The 21,342-nt window shown below is 38.7% G+C and overlaps 1 protein-coding gene across 5 annotated transcripts in view; it reads right to left on the bottom strand.

The window, feature by feature from the left end:
* EDA (ectodysplasin A) overlaps positions 1-21,342 on the bottom strand; it is a 442,324-nt gene that overhangs the window by 82,972 nt on the left and 338,010 nt on the right. For all 5 annotated transcript variants that reach the window (XM_005593835.4, XM_005593836.4, XM_005593837.4 and 2 more), the window contains exon 2: positions 12,596-12,701. In XM_005593835.4, the coding sequence (XP_005593892.3) occupies positions 12,596-12,701 (106 nt within the window). The remainder of the gene's footprint in view (positions 1-12,595; positions 12,702-21,342) is intronic.

Below are 21,342 nucleotides of genomic sequence, written 5' to 3'. Positions count from 1 at the left end.
AAGAATGAATTAGACTCAAAATGCTGAAATGAAACTTGAAAGTAACCTCCGAGGCAAAATATGTGCACCACAAATATGCCTTTCTCCTTTAAATAGGTTACAACGTAAACTTACGTTTTTAAAGAGTTTGGGAGATGATGTATAAAAATAACATAGTATACAAACAAATAACTTTGTGACTCATGAAAAATGTTTTTTTGTGTAATCTGAAATATAAAATTCCACTTTTGGAAGTATACAATTCATACTTTATAATCTGATCATTTCAACGCAGTTTATTTTTTAAAGAGATGAAATACATCTGAAATTCAAGAAGAGAATTAAATTGCTGTATTTACAATAACTGAACATCCTCTCAGGAGATACTGTGAAGCTATCATGAGAAACACATTCTTTTTCCATTTCCTTTTAAAGAAATCATATTTCTAAACAGATTAGGATCGAAACATAGCAAATTACCAAGTCAATCTTCTTCCCACTCTTCTGGCACAATGTAAGATAATGAGGTGCTGAATTTCATCTACACAGATGACACTACTAACTTTCTGGCAGCAAGCCAGGCCCACGACTTGTTTTGCTATAGGGAGAATAGATCTGCACAAAGACTTCTTCTTTCCAGTATACCATGTGACAAAGAGCATAGGTTGATTAGACCTCTGGTTTGCAGTATATAGAATTCAGCATGACTAGATCCTAAACAAGTGACTTAATACACCAGAGTACTAGGTTCATTAAAGGAGCTACATACTGGAAGCAGTGGTAAAATGCAGCCAAGATTCATAAGCCTACAGCAAAGCATCCTTGGTACTTCACCATTACAAATTAGCATTTGTAAACATGTTAATTACATAGGACCTATGTTCTCTAAGTCAGCTAAGAGTCTTACACAAGGAAGAAGGTAGGATCAATCATTGCTTCTAAATTACATCAAGGTACTAAGTGTATTTTGCTACCTTGCACCAGATATTGGTAGAGTAGAAGATGAGAGAAATTAAAACGGCTACCAGTGTTAAGAACCATTATACATGGCTTACATTTTATACTTATTAACAAGGAAGAATTGTGCTTGCCTTGCTAACATTTATTTCTGTGTATGGAGGCTAGCGGAGAGAAATAGTGAGGTAGGGAAGATGCTAAGATAATTTGGGATTGAAAGGTCACTTATTAAGTACCTGAATGGGCATTTGAAGGCCCCCTTAGGCTGTTTTGACCTCTTTTCACATTTTCTCTGCCCAACGGTTTTGGCTTTCTCTCAGCCCTTATTCCAAGCCTCATGCCAAGACGAAAGCCAGCAAACCTAGGGGATTGGTTAGCTTTGTACTTGCTTTTCCCTTTGTTAGAAATGGGTTGTCTACCTTTCTTCATCAAAGTCCCATTCACCTTCCAAAACATAAAATTGTCACCCAATTCTCATATATGCATGCCTAGTATGTGCCAGCCATTATGCACTTCTCCTCAGAGATGTATTTAATGTATTTGGTTGACCATTCTGTGGTTCCCTCGTCTATGCTCCCATTGCAGTCTTATCATACCTCTATATAAGTACTTACCTATCACCTTTGTGAATTACTTATAAGATTTTCTCTTTTCTGAAGGCTGTGGGCTTCCAGAGCTTAAAAAACCCCATATTTTATGCATCTTTGTGTCCCTATGTGTAATATAACACAGTGCCTTCCACATAATAGATGCTTAATGAATCTCTAGTTATTACTCTATTCTCCTCCTCTCTTTTGTTTATATTTGCTATTTTCTAATTCCTCATCTGGTTTCATCATGAACCCTTCTGCCCCAACTACTGTACTAAAACTGCTCTCACCAGCATTGCCAACAACATATTTCATACTGAATAAGGCATCCTCTTTCCACTGGGCATGTTGAATTGGTAAGATGTAAGTCTAGAGCTTCTAGTAGCTATTTTTGTCACCTCATAGCGAGAACCTACATGAAGAATGAGGCCAATACAAAGGAAAGCAGAGCTGAGAAAGTCCTGATGATATCATTTAAGCCCCAAGGTTAAGCCATGTTTTAAGCCAGCTTCATCAAGGACTTTGCAGTTAAATGAGCCAATAAATCCTCCCCCTTTTTAAGCCAATTTAGGCCAGCTATCTGTCACTTGTAACTGAGAGAGTCCTAATGTAGCTAATTATCTCCATACCTATATTTTCAGCCCAGCTATCTCTCTTGAGCTTCAGATGCATATCTCAGACTGCTTGCAGGTTTCTCCTCCTTGAATTTCCCACTGGTACCTGAAACTCAACCTGTCCAAAACCACACATCTTCTTCCCTTGATCATTATCTCAGTGACTAGTATAGTACCTTGTCAGAAACCTGGGTGGCTTCCTTGACTCTTTTATTTCTCCCTTCAATCAAAACACCAAGTCCTATTTTTTCTACCTATGAACTCAATCTATCTACTTCTGTCTTTATTGCTGTTACTCTAATTCAGCCACTGTCATTCCTTTTGTGTATCATTACAGCAATCTCCTCCCTTCTTTGTCTTCATTATGCCCTCTCCAGTCCATTATTTTCTATCCACTTTAACCACTTTTTAAATTATATTCTTATAAATTACAGTTACACATGTTATTGTAACAAATCAAACATATAGAACTACATAAAGAACCACTTAATAATTATTCCCTTCCCATCCAACCCTCTTCCACCCAAGGTAATCGATATTCACTGTTTGATGCTTCCCCTTCCTACATCTGTTCCTATGTGTGTATACATATATATATATATACACACACACACACATTTATACACCTGTACATATTTATAAAATATTTTATATGTTTACATATAAAATAAAAAATATATGTTAAAAACTTTCTCTATGAAAATGCAGTCATATTATACACATTACTCAAACTCACATTTTTAACCCTAGCAATAGAACATGGCTACTTCAGATCCCTACATAGAACTACATAGAACTCATTCCTTTTAATAGTAATATTACTATTATTATTACATTGAATGATAATATACATAATATTCAATAGTATGTCTATGTCATAGTTTATTTGACCATTTTCTTATTCATAGATATTAGAGTTATCCCTCCTTTCGGCAACAAAACACTGATATAATAAATACCCTTTTATGTATGACCTATATACTAGAATTCTCAATTATTTTTTTTTTTTTGAGATTGAGTCTCGCTCTTTCGCCCAGGCTGCAGTGGTGCAATCTCGGCTCACTGCAACCCCCACCTCCCGGGTACAAGCAATTCTCCTGCCTCAGCCTCCCTAGTAGCTGGGATTACAGGCCATGCCACCACACCCGGCTAATTTTTGCATTTTAGTAGAGGCGGGGTTTCACCATGTTAGCCAGGCTGGTCTTGAACTCCTGACCTCAGGTGATCCACCTGCCTCGGCCTCCCAAAGTGTTGGGATTACAGGCATGAGCCACTGCACCCAGGTGAATTCTCATTTTTGTAGGATAGATTCCCAAGACAGCGAATGCTGGATCACAGGTATCCTAATGTTTAACTTTACTAGAGAGATTAAGATCCAAAATGGTTGTAACAATTTACATTCTTTCCAGCAATATATGAGTTTTTCCACCTCCTAATTATAATAGGATGTTAATGTATTATAAAATTGTTGCTAATGTATTTAGGTAATGAGTAGAAAATGGCATATCATGCCCCTTTTATTTATTTTTATTTTTTAATTGTTATTTTTTTTGAGACACAGTCTTGTACTGTCACCCAGGCTAGAGTGCAGAGGCTCAATCACAGCTCACTGCAGCCTTGAACTCCTGGGCTCAAGCAATCCTCCCACCGTAGCCTCCCATGTAGCTGGGACTACAGGTTCATGCCACCACAATTCGCTAATTAAAAAAAAAAATTTGTAGAGATGCAGTCTCACTATGTTGTCCAGACTGGTTTCAAATTCCTGGCCTCAAGCCATCCTCCCACCTTGGCCTCCCAAAGTGCTGGGATTACAGGTGTAAGCCACCGTGTCCAGACTATTTTTAAAATTAAATTTTATCTGTTTATTTTAAATTTGTAGAACATGCACATGTTCAACTAGTCAACTCCCTCCCCACCTCAGACCCAAACACTCAGTTTTCTTCCTCAGAGCAACCATGATGACCAGTTACAGATTTATCATATTTAATGAGTTCCTAAATAATGGATATTTCCAATTCTCTGCTATTATACATAGTACAGCAAAGAATATCTTCATTGATAAATGACTTCCAGTGTGTCAGTATATCTATAAATAGAAGTGGAATTGCTGGATTACAGTATGTGTGTTTAGCATTTGAAGATATTTGCCATATAATCTATTCTTGACATTGATCCTGCACTTCCCCATTGTCTTTAGGATAGTTTCTAAATTCCATAAAATGGATTCCAAAGCTCTGCGTGATTTGACCCCTCTTGGCCAGCTCATTTATTATCATTTTCCCTTTAGATCTTTACACTACAACCTTATAAACTTCTTTCAGTTCCTTAAATGAGCCATGCTCCCTCTTTACTCTAAGCCTTCCAACATGTATATTCTCTCTGCCTGGTGCACACTTCCCTCAAATCTTCATTTGGCTAACTATAGCATCCATCAGTTTGCAGCTCAGATGTTACACTTATTAGGAGACATTCCCTGTCCTCCCAAGTCTAGATCAGGTGCCAATGTGTCCCATAGCACCCTCTGCTTACCCCATTATATGACTCACTACACTGTACTGAAATCATCCACTGTGAGTTTGATTAGGGTAGGGTCTTATCTTGTTCACTACTGTGCCCCTAGTGTCTGGAAGGATGATCAAGAAACATTGATTTAACAACTAGTTTGGTACTTAAAAATTTACTGAATGAATGAGTTTTTTTTTTAAAAAAGGAAGCTGTAGTAGTTCCTTATCTTTGAGACTGAAGAGGCCCTACAGGTCAAGGAGTAGAATCTAGAGTAAGGCAGGGTTGTGTAAGTAATACACTACAGAGCCAACAGGTGCCTTCTGACCACACATCTATATCTGCCTGTGATATTTGGAGGAGCCATACAGAAGTGAGCTAGCAGTTCACCACTCAGCCAACAGATTAACCTTCTTAGCCTTCACTTCATGAAACCATTTGCTTGCACTTAATCCTTATTGAGCATTCTCAGCGATGCTAATGAAAAGGCTCATTGACCATCCAAATTGAAACCCTTAGTATTTAATCATCTAGACATCATCTGATTGGCTAAAACTAGCCTAGCTGTTATCATTATATTATAGAAGTCAGGAATAGTTAGTAACAAGTTATATTAGAGTTGGCGGGAAACAATTCAACCATCTATTCTAGTAGTTCAACATCTTTTCTTATTCTAATATATCTGAAGGACATTATATGCTCTCATCAGTAATAGTACCTTCCTCAGTATAGTTTTCTTAATGGGGTGTAGAGTGGTCAAAATTCCCAGGAGTATGCATGCTTCGAAAAAACTCCTTATATGCTTTTGGATCTCTTACACTCCACTTGAGAATCACTGATTCTAGTTTAACCGTTTAGAATAAACTAAGATCAGAGAAGTGAAGTAAGACTTTCCTAAGGTCATCCTGCCACTATAACTACTAATGGCAGAGCTGGAATTAGAATCTAGATCTCCTGGCTTAGAGTTCACCAATTTCCCTAATATTGAGAAAAAAATAACTAGAAGGAACTTTAGAGAGACTGAGTAGACAGGAAGGACCTTTAGAGAACATCAGGTCAGGTGGGCCTGTCACCTCCTTTAGGCAAGTGAGATATTCCTCAAAGATGTCTTAACTTTATAAGTACTATTGTAGCAGGGCAGGGAGTAGGGAGGGCATGTTCACATTATACCTTTCCTCATTCTGTATTGCTCATATTTGTTATAATATATGTATTATTTTTGTAATTTAAAAAATCCCACAAACATTTTAAGCATCTTAATCTTTAACCTCTATACCCAGTTCAATTTAGGCCTTACATACTAAGTACAGGAGTTTGGCAGCTATACCAATTACAGAACCTGGTACAATGTCTTACAAGTAGTTGGTTTTCTAAAAATGCTTGTTAACCAAGTGTTAGTGGTGATGGCCTGTTGAGAACATTTACTGCAGGGCTAGTTCCATCAATGAAAATACAGCTTTAAAGGATATTCTGGAGTATGAGCAAGCTAAGATATTTTAGCTTACTTAATGTCTTATTTGATATAAAGCCACTCTCCAGAGTGTTCTGCTGTGGGCACTTCAGCTGTTGGCATCCACTACCAGCAGGCAACCTTGGGGATTCTACATCTGAAATCAACGATCCTCTTTGAGTCCACACACATGGTAAGCCTTCAAAAGCTTTCCTTTTGTCTTGTGAACAAGCCCCTGAAACTCCATCAGCTCTCAAAATGATTTTACTCTCTCATTTGATAATCCACAGTAATGGCTCTCTGAAAGCAATAAATACAAGAGCAATACTAAAATGAGGGCAATTCTTAATTCTAGCTAACATTTGTACAGGCAGAAAGTCTGTTTTCTTTGACATCATAGACTCTCATGTTCATCTGTATCAATTTAATAGTAGCTATGCCCCATTCCATTATTATTTTTAAAAATTGAAGTACAGAGGATATATTCCAATCTTGTTTTTCCCTCTGCTCTTTGATAATAGTAGAAAAGAATATTAAGTTTTTTGATATGTCCAAAAGTAAACTACAAGGAAGAGAAATTTCTAAGGGATACTAACAAAAAGGGTTACATATATACAGCCAGCCAGCCAGAGTGAGATAGTGCCACAGAGCAATGTACAGATGTGATCATTTGCTGTGATGAGGTAGGCCATAGTGTGAGGCTTGGAGTCTTCTTCCTATGGGCCTGGATAGCATGAGTGAGAACAAAAATGGGCAATTTGGCTGATAGAGAGCATTTTTGAAGAAATTATAATTGTTGTCCATAAATTAGGGAAGGTGAATGCCCCAAATGCCTGGCAGACCATACTAGTATGTTCATTTTCCAGAGACAGCATAGTAATAGCACTTAATAATTTTCGAAGTATCTTTGCAGGCCAGGTGCAGTGGCTCATGCCTGTAATCCCAGCACTTTGGGAGGCTGAGGAGTGTGGATCACTTGAAGTCAGGAGTTCGAGATCAGCCTGGCCAACAAGGTGAAACCCTGTCTCTACTAAAATATAAAAGTTAGCCAGGTGTGGTGGCTGGTGCCTGTAATCCCAGCTACTTGGGAGGCTGAGGCAGGAGAATTGCTTGAACCCAGGAGGCGGAGACTGCAGTGAGCTGAGATCGTGCCACTACACTCCAGCCTGGGTGACAGAGCGAGATTCCCTCTCAAAAATAAAATAAAATAAAAAGGAGGTACTTTTGCAGATATTAACACTTTTGATAAATATAACAACTCTATGAGGTAAGCAGGGCTAATTATCCCCATTTTAAGGACAAGAAAATTGAAGCTTAGAGGTATGTGACTTCTCCAAGATCACATGGCTGGTAAGGTGGCAGTGACATCAAGATTGGGATCAAGAAACTGCAGCTCAGTCTCGTACCTTTTCTATTACACCATGCTGCACTTTCATTCTCTTACCAGGACAGAAACATGGAAGGCAGGCGGGTGTGGAGAGATATTAAGATTTTTATTAACTCCTGAAAACTCTCCTTTCGGAAGAGAACAGGTGTTTTTACAATAATATTTGTGAAATATGGAAACTACCTCCTTGGGAATTCTGGATCCATTTTACCTGATTCTAAGGCCTCTGACCTCCCAAATACATTCTACATTTCATTCTAACTAGAAAATAAAGTTCTGTGGATTTCTGGAGTGCTGTGCAAGAGATGACCAAACAAGCCACCTGGAGCTATTATTACTTCAGAAACACATCACAAAGATAAGACACAGCAGGAAATCCTGGCACAGATTTCTAGAACTGTTGTGACTCAATACCCACAATGAAAGTATCATACTTTCTTTGAAGAACAACCACCACCAAAGGCCTCAAATAATTAGTACAAATAAACTTAAATGATCTGAAATACTTCCGGCCAACTCAAGTCAGTGAATTCAAGGAAGAAATGTAGTAAAGAAAACGAAATTCACTTCTTTTCTAAGAGTTGAAACTAACCGTGTGTTTGGGACTCCTGCTTAGCTAGCCAATGCCTTCATTTATAAAGTAATTTGAATGGAGAAACTGAGATGAGCCTAGTCATTCTTGAATGGTGAGTCAGAAAGATTGTATATACCCTGGATATTGCCACTGACTTTCTTTTTAAAAGGCAAGATAGACTATGCATATGCTATGCCTCTAATCAACTAGTTTAATAGTCTGATGAAAAGAGGAGAATAGGCTTCTGCAGCCTGATTTATTCTTGGTAAACCTATGCAGGCTCCTAAGGATCACTACATCCCTTCCTTTTCCAAGAGTTAATGAACTATTTATTAAAATATTTTTCTCCCACAGCGATTTGTGGAGATCATTAAGCTTAATATCTATAGTTCCTAGAAAGAAAGTCTAGGCTGGGTGCAGTGGCTTACGCCTGTAATCCCAGCACTTTGGGAGGCTGAGGTAGGCGGATCACTCAACGTCAGAAATTCGAGACCAGCCTGGCCAACATAGTGAAACCCAGTCTCTACTAAAAATACAAAAATTAGCTGGGTGTCGTGGCGGGCACCTGTAAAAAGCATTTGTTAAATGATGAATGACCAAACAAATGAAGTTGGGTCTAGACTTTCTTCTTCCTTTTTGACGGAGTCTCACTCTGTTGCCTAGGCTGAAGTGCAGTGGCACGATCTTGGCTCACTGCAACCTCTGCCTCTGGGCTCAAGCAATTCTCCCACCTCAGCCTCTGGAGTAGCTGGGACTACAGCTGTGTGCCACGGTGACCCATTACTTATTTATTTTTATGTATTTTTGGTAGAGACGGGGTTTCACCATGTTGCCCAGGCTGGTCATGAACTTCTGCCATGTTCTTAACTCTTCAAGGTAAATGACTTGTTCTTTGACACTTGTGAGGCAAACCTGAGCTTAGATAGCTAAATTTTTATTATAATATATCAAGTAATTTGTGAATTTAGAATCAACACCTGATAAGATTTAAAAAAAAATCTCTTGGCATAGATTTTTTTTGGCCTTAACTCACCCCAATATGACTTACCTATCCCATCCTACCTCTTATCTGTTCAGAGCAGTTTCCAGACTGACTTGCTTCTTCAATGAGAAGTCCTTTATTTGTACAAAAGAGAGATATCTCATTGTCATGATACACAGTGATGTATAGTGTAGACTTATATATCCACTTGGCTGTCTAATAGCTACCTCAAATTTAACAAGCCTAACTAAACTCTCCCCATATTCCTTTACACACATCTCCCCTTTTCTTCCCCATCTCAGAAATGACAATTCTACTTGTTTAGTTCCCTAAGTCCAAAACCTTGGGGTCACTGATGCCTCTTCTCTGTCTGTCATATCTCTTATCTAATCAATCTGAAAATCCTTCAGCCATTCCTTCAAAATCTCTCTAGAATCTGACCACTTCTCCCTACCCACACTGCTTCTATCCTGGTCTAAGCCACCATCATCTCTTGCCTGGATTATGGTAATACTCTCCTAAAGATTCTTCCTGCTTGTATCCTTTCTTCCTGCACCTATTTTCAATACAGCAGCCAGAGGAATGCTGTTAAAACATACATCAGATCCTGTCATTCCTCTGCTCAAAATCCTCCAATGGTCCTCCATCTCATGCAGAATAAAAGCCAGAGTCCTTACCTTGGCCAACAAGGCTCTAGATTGGATTTTGCTTTCTGACCTCATCTCCTTCCCTCTTCCTCTTCTTACTCTGCTCCCAGCCACACTGATCTTTCTGGAACATACCAAACATTCTTCTGCTTCAGAGCCTTTGAATTTTGTTTCTTTTTTCCCCAGACATTTGCATAGCTCTTACTTCATTTCATTCAGGTTTCTTCCCAACTGTTCCCTTATCAGAGACACCTTCCTTGATCACCTTACAGCATACCCCATCACTGTCTCTCCCTGTTGCTCGGCTATATTTTTCTTCATACCACTTGTCAAATTTAACCAACTTTATTGTCTCTTTATGCTGGAAGTAAATCACTTTGAGGGCAACAGGAAATATTTATTGAGGGTCTACTAGGTGCCAAGTTTGTTTCTAGGCAGTGGGGATATTAAAAACATATCCTTATTGAATGTTTATTCAAGTATTATATAAGCTGCTGTATTTACTTAGTAAATATTTGATGAGTGTATTGAATAAATATAGTATACACTCAGCAGAGTAACAAGAATGGTTCAAAGGAAAAGGAGATTTGGATTGACTTATCACTCTTTAACTCATTGGCGCACCTGCCACATCTAAAGAAATGGTTCTCCAGACCACTAGGTGAAAAGTTGGAAATCTAATAAAATTCAAGGACCCCCAGGCATTTTCTACTCCTAACTTTAAGGGACTCTTAGATTCCTCCAAGCTATACTGATTAAAGAAAAATGCCTGGATTGCATGAGAAACTTGGCATTGGCATCAATAGACTAGAGTCTAGTGACTGACTAGAGTATCAGATCAGGAGGGAAGTAGATAAGAAGTGCTAAAAATTAATAAGAGAGGCTTTGACCTTGACCAGAGAGAAAACTGTTTTGTATCAGGAAAGAATAAACACTCTAAGAAGACCAGTATCGGAGATGTTGGTAGCCGGATTTGGATAAAGCAGTTTTGGGGAAAGGAGGAAATTACCTTCTTTAAGAGAAAACTTGGGAGGTTAGATGAAGAGGTAAACCTTAGAAGCCATAAGACTTTCCACTCAGACAGGGAGGGAAGACCACGCTCACTATAGAAGGTGATATTGCTCTTACCACCTGTCTCCTCTCTTCCTTCGCAACCAGGGATTATGAAAAGTTTGATGGCTGTGGGAGCAGCCTCAAGGGAAAAGCCAAAGGTGGAGAGACTTACATGTATCAGAGGGTGAGATGATTAGGAGAGGAAAGGGACTATGCTTCTCAGCTCCCTGCTTCCACATAGCCAGAAGACTTCTAGGAAACTGGCTACAAGTAGTAGGTGAATAATGGATAACTTTTACTTCATGGACTGCATTTCTTAGGCTTGAATTGGTCATCAATTGTATGTAAAATGACTGCTCTAGAGAATGGTCCCAGTGGTCCAGTTCTCCATTCAAAGGCTCAATGCTGTTGCCATCTCCACTGACTAGAAAACCCTATCTTACTGCTCTGACTCTTTTTTTCTTTTTGTATTATTATGGGGTCCTTGTTCTGAGCTCTTTCTCAGATTTCAGCCGTTTATACTTCTTCTTGCCCCTACTGACAAAGTCCTGGCTCCATCTCTTTAATAGCTCCTGCCTTCTAAAACTGCTTCCATCATTGGCCCTTACTCACATCAACAAATGTCAGTTTAAAAATTTCATTTTTATCTGTATAAAGTCATATTGCTTTGTAACCCTCCAGACACATATTATTGGCAGATGTAGCCAGACACATACTGTCTTTGAATCCAGATGCCTCTGCAGCAGCCCAGAGCTATGTATTCTACAAACCCCTGTGCCCAAGGGGGGAGCATTATGTCAATTGACAGAGTGATGCTGAAATATCAGAGCAATTCAAAGACCCTGCCCAGGAGCTAGTTCAACATTTTGTTATGCCCCACAGAATGCATTGCTAGTTAATTCAAAGCTATTACACCCAGAACAGGGATGGTTTCCATTGATACATCACTGCCTAGCTGAAGGGGCAGTCAACATCATCAACTTACATAACAAACACCAACAATGTTCCAGATAGTAGGCTAGATTCTAGGATTATACAAAGAGAAATGAAATCTCTGCCCACAAGAAACTTATAAACTAGTTCTAGAAGGTCTAGTTCAGATTTGGGCATGGTAGTGGATACCAACATTGACAAAATTATCATTGGAATTAGCACATCATGTAAGTGCTAGCAGGGTACAACACTGTCAATTCCAGGAATAGGACCAAATCCTCCTGGTGACCTTAATAGGTGTAGGACATCTCCGGGAGAGATGAGGTCCTTACAGAGGGTGATCTTGAGAGATACAAATGCTACCATTGGCTCTCAGACATACTGAGAAAGGACTGAAGGTATCTGGAGTTGGAGGAGGGAGGATCCTTGTATAGTTAGTTCTATGTTAAAGAACTGATTGTTAGGTTAGGCTGCAGAAATAGTCTATGACCTTGGGTCTACGGAGAGTATATAATATCATAAAGCACACTTGAAAAGGTAGGTTTTTTTTTTTTTTTTTTTTTTTTTTTTTTTTTTTTTGAGATGGAGTCTCACTCTGCCACCCAGGTTGGAGTGCAGTGGCGCAATCTCAGCTCACTGCAACCTCTACCTCCCAGTGTCAAGCGATTCTCCTTCCTCAGCCTCCCAAGTAGCTGGAGCCAGGCCCAGCTAATTTTTTTCTTGTATTTTTAGTAGATACAGGGTTTCACCATGTTGGTCAGGCTGGTTTTGAATTCCTCACCTCAAGTGATTCGCCCCCCTGGGCCTCCCAAAGTGCTAGGATTACAGGCAAGAGTCACTGTGCCCTACGGAGAAGGTAGTTCTTAAAAGGATACTTTTACTAACAGATAATTCAGAAATGATAAAGGATCAGCTGAATAGACTTACCATCTGCTCCTTCATTGCTTTTGCTTCTTTTATTGCGGCGAACACGCCTACTTTCTTCTTCAGAGTATGGCCTTTCGTCAGGGAAGAAGAAATTCAATAGGGCCATCTGTAAAAATTACAAGTACATTAGTCAAAGGTTGACCTCACTCAGTCATAGCCAACATAAAAAACCAGCTTTCCATAGACAGTCTACCTGTACCTTAAGTTTGATGTGTCTAAAGCCTGAGCCCATCTTCCCCTCCACTGTACAAACCATTTTATTTTTGATACCATTATTATTCTAATCATGTAGGCATGAAATTTTGGTTAATTTCTGAATCCCGTTTCTTCCACCCTGAATATCTAATAAGTAATCCATCAGGTCCCATTTCTTCATATATTTCTGGGATTCAGAGAGCCCAGCCACAAACTTCTAACTTCCCACACATACTGAGGATGCCCACTCAGAATTTGAGTTGCACAGAAAATTGAACAGCAAACCTTGAATTTGGCTGGGAGCAGTGGCTCATGCCTGTAATCCCAGCACTTTTGAAGGCCAAGGTGGTCGGATCACCTGAGGTCAGGAGTTCGAAACCAGCCTGACCAACATGGTGAAACCCCATCTCTACTAAAAATACAAAATTAGCTGGGTGTGGTGGGGGGTGCCTGTAATCCCAGTTATTGGGGAGGCTGAGGCAGGAGAATCACCTGAACCCAGGAGGCGGAGGTTGCAGTGAGCTGAGGTCGCACCACTGCACTCCAGCCTGGGCAACAAGAGCAAAACTCTGTCAAAAAAAAGAAAGAAAAGAAAGAGAGAGAGAGAGAGAGAGAGAGAGAAAGAGAGAGAAAGAGAGAGAAAGAGAGAGAAAGAGAAAGAGAGAAAGAGAGAAAGAGAGAAAGAAAGAGAAAGAGAAAGAAAGAGAAAGAAAGAAAGAAAACCTTGAGTTTGCTACTCCCCATTGGACTTCATTATTACACATTCATGATTTTGCTGCATTCCTATTTATGATGTAATTTTGGTTTGTTCCCAAAATGCTGTGCATCCAATACTGAGGTACCATGTCAATGCTCTGGGAGTTAAGTCATGATAAAGCACACAATTATTTTCTCCTCTTCTGAGATTCCTACAGCACTTGTGGTCTATAAAACTAATTTTGGTACCTGGTCCTTTACTGTCTTATAATGGTCTCTTATAATAATATAATATGTTTCATATGTGAATGAGTCTGGCTTCACTAATGATCATAGCTTAAATATATACTTGCTGAATTGAATCATCTTTTAGCATGGGTGCTTTATTGTGGTAAAACCATGTGCTTCAGGTAAACAGTAAACACGGTAGTAGGATTGAGTGATTCTAATGCCAACTCTGCCACTTACTAGCTGTATAACCTTGAACAAATTACTGAAGCTTTAGTTTCCTCATCAGTAAATAGGGATAATAATAGTACTTTGCAGATAAAACAGTTGTAGAGTTAGAACAGTACTTAGCATGTAGTATGCACTTAATAAATGTTTGCTACTACTATTATTGTTAAACTTAATCTTCAAAATAGAATGGTTAATTTGGGGCCTGAAAAAGAACAAATGAATCTGCATTTGCATTCTATTATCAGTTCAAAAAATAAACAATTCCAGAGTCCTCATGTCTGCTCCATCTCTGATTAAGTGGAAAAAAATGGGTTGGACCCAAGAAAGTCCTAATATTCTACACAAACTTTCTTCAAAATTCTGTGATTTACCCAATATCCTTAAGGTGTAGGATTAGCATCTTGAAGGATACATGAATGTATTAAATATAAAATTAATAAATCAATGTGTAGGTAATTTCCATCTTGTCAACAGGATTGCATTTCAAAATAAACTGCCATTTTTCTCAAAAATGGTTGAACATCAATCAACAATTTCACATGGTTCAACTGAGTAGTATTTTTGAGCCACTTAAGTGGAATGTAAAAATGCATTTTCTCATAAAATCAACATAATAAAGTTTGGCTAGTTTTCCCGATAAGCCCACAGAAAGTTACTTAACTCACAATATAAATAAGCTAATGTACTAATAATAGTATAAAACCAACAGATTTTATTGCTGTTTACAATAAAATCTCAATCATTTGCAACTCTACAAGTCATCCTGGATAGAAGAGTTTTCTTAATAACTTTGAGTGCTGAAACTTACTTCAGCTATGCAGCCATTAAAAAAGAACACGATCATGTCCTTTGCAGGGACATGGATGGAGCTGGAGGCCATTATCCTTAGCAAACTAATGCAGGAAGAGAAAACCAAATATGGCATGTTTTCACTTATAAGTGGGAGCTAAATGATGGGAACACATGGACACATGGTGGGGACAACACGCACTGGAGCCTATTGGAGGGTGGAAAGTGGGAGGATGGAGAGGATCAGGAAAAATAACAAATGGATACTAGGCTTAATACCTGGGTGATGAAATAATTTGTATAATAAACGCCCAGGATACACATTTACCTATGTAACAAACTTGTACATCTTGCACATGTACCCCTGAACTTAAAATAAAAACTAAAAAAACCCCCAAAGACCCCAGTAATAATAATATTTACTTCAGTGTTTGTGAATATTAAAGTATATGATAGGGCCTAGTATAATGCAATAAAAAAGAAATAAGTTTATAATATGTGATTTAATTCAGGGCTTACTGAATATGTGGAGGACTATTTGCCTGTATGTTAAATGACCTCAGTCCACTATGATTTTGAGGGTTTTTTAATATTACAATTACATGATAGAGCAATACATGCTTTGATGGAGAGGAGCTTTAACTTCTCTGGGAGCAAGAGGGGAAGTATCTAACACAAACTGAAAGTGAAAAAGTCGTCTTGGAGGAGGTGTGCTACCTCTGTGAGTCCTAAAGGATGTCAAGGATTTAGTGATAAATGGAAAATGGAAAAGGAATTCCAGGAAAAAGGAGCACTGTGCTTAAAGGTTCAGAGGAAAAAGAAAGAATAACAATTTTTGGAACTATAAGTAGCTTAGAATAAGTGGAATAAGGAGAGGGAATGGTGAGAAATAAGCCAAGGAGTATTAAGTAAGAGCCAGATTATCATGTTGAGGAATTTAGACTTAGATCCTGCAGCAGGGGGATCTTCTGAAGGATTTTTTCCCTTCTGAAATTTTTGTACCTTATAAAAATTTGATATATAATTTACATCCAATAAAATGCACAAATTTTAAGCATACAGGTTGAAGAGATTTGACAAATGGACACGCTTTTGTAACTACCACCCAAATCAAGATAAATCAAGATTTCCATCACCCCGTAAAATTTTTCCTTGTGCCCTTCGGTCATTCTCCAGTGCCTCCGACCCTGAGACAACTACCGTTCTGATTTCTATCACAATAGCTTAATTTTTCCTGTTCTAGATTAGAATCATCCATTACAACTTTTCATATGTATGAATATGAATTTTCATTCAACATACTGTTAGTGAGATTCATTCATGTTGCTGCGTGTATCATTAGTTCATTCCTTTTTAGTGCTGAGTAGCAGTATTTCACTGTATGGCTCTATCACATTTTTTCTATGAATTCTCCCATTGATAGACATTTGGGTTGTTTCTAGTTTGGGGCTATTATAAATAAAGCTCATATGAACATTGATGTACAAGTCTTTGTGTAGACCTATGTTTTCATGTTTCTTGGGTAAACACCTAGGAGTAGAACCTCTGGGTTACATGGTATTTGTTGTAAGAAACTGCCAAACTATTTTCCAGAGTGACTGTACCATTTTAAATGCTCACCAACAACATATAAGGGTCCCAGTGCTCTGCATCTTCACCAACAATTGGTACTGTCAGTATATCCCCCATTCTGGTGGATGTGAAGTACTGTTTCATTGTGCTTGGTTTTTGAGTGCTTAAACTTATTTTTAATGTTATTTTATCCTTTACCTTGCCTTCAACTATCAGATTTCACTTTACCTACCTGTAACATCTTGTCCAGTCCCTTCAGATTTGCTACTTATAACTTGCTATAGGCTTGACATTTAGTTAAAACTAATTAGACTCATGTACAAACAGAATAAACAGGCAATGAGTGTGGTTTTCAATGGCTTTTCCAATAAGTAAGATGCATATTTTCTAGTGGCTTAGAAGCCATTTGTTTACTACTTGATTTCTGGCTGTGGTCTAGATAGGTGAATCTATCATACACAAGTTCTATAAGAGTAGGTTATTAAGCATAATGCTATTTCTAGGAAAATAGATTTTTGAAATGCAAATGAAGAACCTCCCCGCCATTACCAACTATAAGTCCAGAGATTCCCTCATACTTGTTGTGCTCCCTCATGGGCTCAGCTCCTATGGGAGTTCTGGCAGGGGCCCTAGCACCTTCCTATGTCCTAGTGGTGGCAGTAGGAAAAGATACTCTTGTATTAACTGTTCTAAGGTTCTAATAGGAGCTTGTGAGAACTCAAGCCCCCAGAAGAGGAGGGCTGAGGGAGAAACAAACTTCTGCAGACAGCAGAAACAACTCCACCTTCCATGAGTAGGAAGAGTAGTTCAAAGTCCCTCAAGAGAGGTTGTTGATGAATATGGGACATTCATAAATCAAGTGTTCATTAGAAGAGAACTGCCTGCCTGTATATGAAAATGCTTTGAACACAGTTACATGGTTTGGCTGTGTCCCCACTCAGATCTCATGATTAATTCCCATGTGTTATGGGAGGGACCTGGTGGGAGGGAACTGAATCATGGTAGCAAGTCTTTCCCTGCCGTTCTCGTAATAAGTGAATAAGTTTCGTGAGATCTGATGGCTTTAAAAAGAGGACTTCCCCTGCACAAGCTCTCTCTCTTTGCCTGCTGCCATCCACGTAGGACATGACTTGCTCTTCCTTGCCTTCCCCCATGATTGTGAGGCTTCCCCAGCCACGTGGAACTGTAAGTCCAATTAAACTTCTTTCTTTTTTAAATTGCCCAGTCTTAGGTATGTCTTTATCAGCAGAATGAAAATGGACTAATACACGTAGTTTCTATTTTTTCAATAAAAACCAGAAGAAAACAACACAAAAACACTGCTTAAAATGAGAGAGTCCCTATTCGCAGGGCCCTTTTTTGCATCTCAGTTAGAGGTAGAAGGGAAAACTATCCTCTGTATAATGGTAAAGACGAAAGTCAGTGGCTGCTCACACAAAATGTCTGAAATTCTAGTTTGAGTTTTGCATTCATCAGCATAGCCTCCAGAGGCAAGTTGCAGGATATGAACAAAACAGTCTTCACTTTTAGAATATTGCTTTCCTATTGCACAAGGGAGGAAGCATCAGGAATGTTGGCCACAGCCAGGCATTTTGCTCAAGGCGAAAAAGAAATCTAATTCTTTACACTTTATTAAGTGATTACACCCTTGTTTCCTATGGTAAAATTACATTGTAAACAGCACCTGCAGATTACAGGGATCTCAGCTGGAAACAATTCATTAACAGTGAGACATGAGAGATACATCCATTATTGCTAGTGACTCTCCAGACACTTCTACAAACATATTTTTTATATATATGTAAACCCACAAAATTATGTGGTACTTTTTTGGTACCATGACATAGAATAAATTTAATTCATTTTCTATTTCATGGCTAATGTCCTTGATTTTACTAGATAATTCGCAGAAAATTATTCATAAGCCTCTTTAGGGAAGGGATCACACAGACATTTTTGTATAGCTAGTGCCTAGCCCTGGGCCTGGCACATAATAGGGCCTAATAAATCTCACTCTGTTGAAAGAATAATTAGATTGTCTTTGTTCATGTTGTTATAACGAAATACCTGAGATTCGGTATCTTATAAAGAAGAGAAATTTATTTTCTCACAGTTCTAGGAGCTAGGAATTCCAAGATCAAGGTGCCAACAGGTTTGATTATGAAGTTGGGGCTACTCTCTGCTTCCAAGATGGCATCCTGTTGCTGCATCCTCCAGAGGGGAGGAACATGATGGAAGGCAGAAGGGCGAGAGAGCTGAATACTGCATAAAGCCTCTTTTAAAACGACCTTAATCCCATTCTCAAGGTAGGAGCCATAATGACCTAATTGGCTCTTAAAGGCCTCACCTCTTAATACCACCACATTGGCAACACCTGCATTTCGGAGGGGACATACTTAAACCAGAGAGCAGACTATCACCAATTTATTCCCTAAAGCCAATATATATATATATATTTTACTCTAATTGAGCCTAGTTTTTGAGATCCATCATGGAGAGGTACACTAAGGATTCAATACACTACTGGCAGGAATCAAATCAAAGGGATCCTAAGACTGAGAATCCTATAGGTCAGTGGTTCTCAAACTTCAGTGTACATCAGAATCACTAGGCATGAGTGTCAAATGCAGAATCCTAGGCCTTTCCCTTCCCAAATTTAGAGTCAATCTGAGGTGGAACCCTAGAATCTGACTTTTCAACTTGCTCACTAAGGGATTCTGATGCACCCAGTCTTTGAACTAAACTTGGAGAAACAGCTGTCTTGTTCATTTATCAGTTCATTACCTTTAGGCTGAAAAAACAAAGTCCTTTGTTTTCTTCTGGGTAAAATAGGGGTATTGCACAGCTAGTGTTTTTCACCTTTTCTTCTATCATTCCCAGAGTTAATGTATTTATGAAATTGGTACTTCATGTGCCTCAAGAGAAGGCAGGTACATACCAGGCTCTGTAAAATCAGCGAATCAGATTTCTCTTTCAATGTTGTTGAATATAAAATCTATGTTTCTTATTGCAAGCACTGCTATCGCTATCATCAGCCATGAGCAATCAGCTGGGACCTTCAAATAAATTAAACCATTTATGCCCTGAAACATTCAACAAAACCTCTGATTTCACTATTGCAAGATATGAGCATCCTGGCACCAATGAGTGAAATAGGGTTGCCTCATTGGTACATATCCATGATGGATATGTCATAGATATAAAATGATTACAAAAGATGGCATTGAACGCACTTTTAATCATAAGAACCCTTAACTCGACATGCTTTGATTATCAACAAAAGGTCTAGAGAAGGTCATTCAGGGTGGTGTTGTCTGAATAAACATTGAGTACTTACCATATGGAAGGCACTGAACTAGAAACTATTTTTAATATATATAGACAAACAACATACAAATAATTTTTTGGTTTTTTGTAGCAGTGATAGCACTACACAATAGGAGGTAGTAAGGATTCAAAAACAGTGTGACAACAACAGAAGCACAGTATGTGCTAGTTGCTGAACAGAGTGTGCCAACTCCTGGGAGTAAGCAAACAAGGACATTCAACATTGATCACAGCATCCCATGGGAGCTGTCACCAGTGGGGTGGGGGTGGAGGTGGCAGCAATCAGGCCAAATGCCAAATGAAACTGGCATCTTGGACATCTCTGATGTGAGTGCCAGGGATTGGCATGTCTTGTAGATATGTCAGAGGATGACTGAAATTATGGAGTAAGGCTAAATGTGGAATCAAAACACAACCAACATTTTTTCATCACATAGAGCTAAAAGCAGTCACTGAATTTTGCTTCCTAGGCAGTTTGACTTAAAAATCACTGCCCAACAATGCAAGTAACTACAAAGTAGAAAGGAAAATAAAAAACTATTTTTACTTGGGAAGATTACCATGGAATGGCACCAGTGTGAAATTGTACTACAGACCAGTTCAATCTCTGGCTTTTCTTAGATCCCATTTTGGGGCAGAACAGATCGCCTCACATTTATCAAATAATGCCTTATATATCTTAATTGTAATTTTTCTTCCCCCATAGGTAGTAAGCTCCTCAATGGCAGGTATATTTGTGGGCCCAGAACCAGTGTGTACTTGTCCTCTGGACAGGGTGAAATCTATTTAAGATGTACATCAAGGAGAAAGATGAGTTATTAGACATATATAACTATTAATGCAAAGAGGGAAAATGTACCCCTGCCCTGACTTTTTGTTTCCTAGGTTTAGCTTGATTTCTAACATCCAGAACAGAGTTGAAAAACTAAAAGCTTACTGAATTGATCCTCATCAATGGAAAATATAAGTTGGGTCCAGCTTTTGTATGACTTTGAAATGTACACCCACCACAGATATCACATCTACTTGGTGAACTGTTTTATTGTCAGAGTCAGAGTCATGCTTAATGTAAAATGGTAAGAGGGGATGACTACTACTGAGATTCTGGAAGTCAGCTGGTCTATCAGCATTAAATCACTGTTCCTTGCTGACATGTGTAGAGATACAATGGCAGAAGGAAACCCAAGCATCTTTGGTATGGTGAGCTTTATGGCATAACCACAAGCAGGCGTGGCATAAGAAATACTCTAAAGGATGAATTCAAGAATAGCTCCAAATAACATTAACATAGCTGTGGGCTGCTGGGGAAAACAGCAGCAGAGACCAGCTTAGAATGCAACAATATGGATTCTTTGAACTTTTTGAGCAAAGGCTTTCAGCTGACCACAAGTAAAACACAGAAATACATACAGTGACAGGCTCTACAAGTAGCAGCTGCAGACACAAATTTAAAAATGGTTTGTATGTACGTCATATAGAAAGGACTTTTGGTTGAAGATTTAGTCTTTGCTCCACATGAGAGTGGATGAGATCAGTAGTGACATCTTTGAATAAAAGGAAGGGCAACTATATATACTGGATGACATGCCTTCCCTTGGAAGTGTGTGCTTATTTATTTTGTAATTTCTCGTACTTCTAAAGTGAAAGGTGCTTTGGCACATAAAGAGAAAAACATACTCTTCCACTTGCAGTACCTGGAAATCACTAAA

The sequence above is a fragment of the Macaca fascicularis genome, chromosome X, assembly GCF_037993035.2.
Source record: "Macaca fascicularis isolate 582-1 chromosome X, T2T-MFA8v1.1".
NCBI classification, from domain to species: Eukaryota; Metazoa; Chordata; class Mammalia; order Primates; family Cercopithecidae; genus Macaca; species Macaca fascicularis.
Note: the sequence above shows the minus strand (reverse complement) of the source record. Positions and strands in the feature narration are given on the sequence as shown.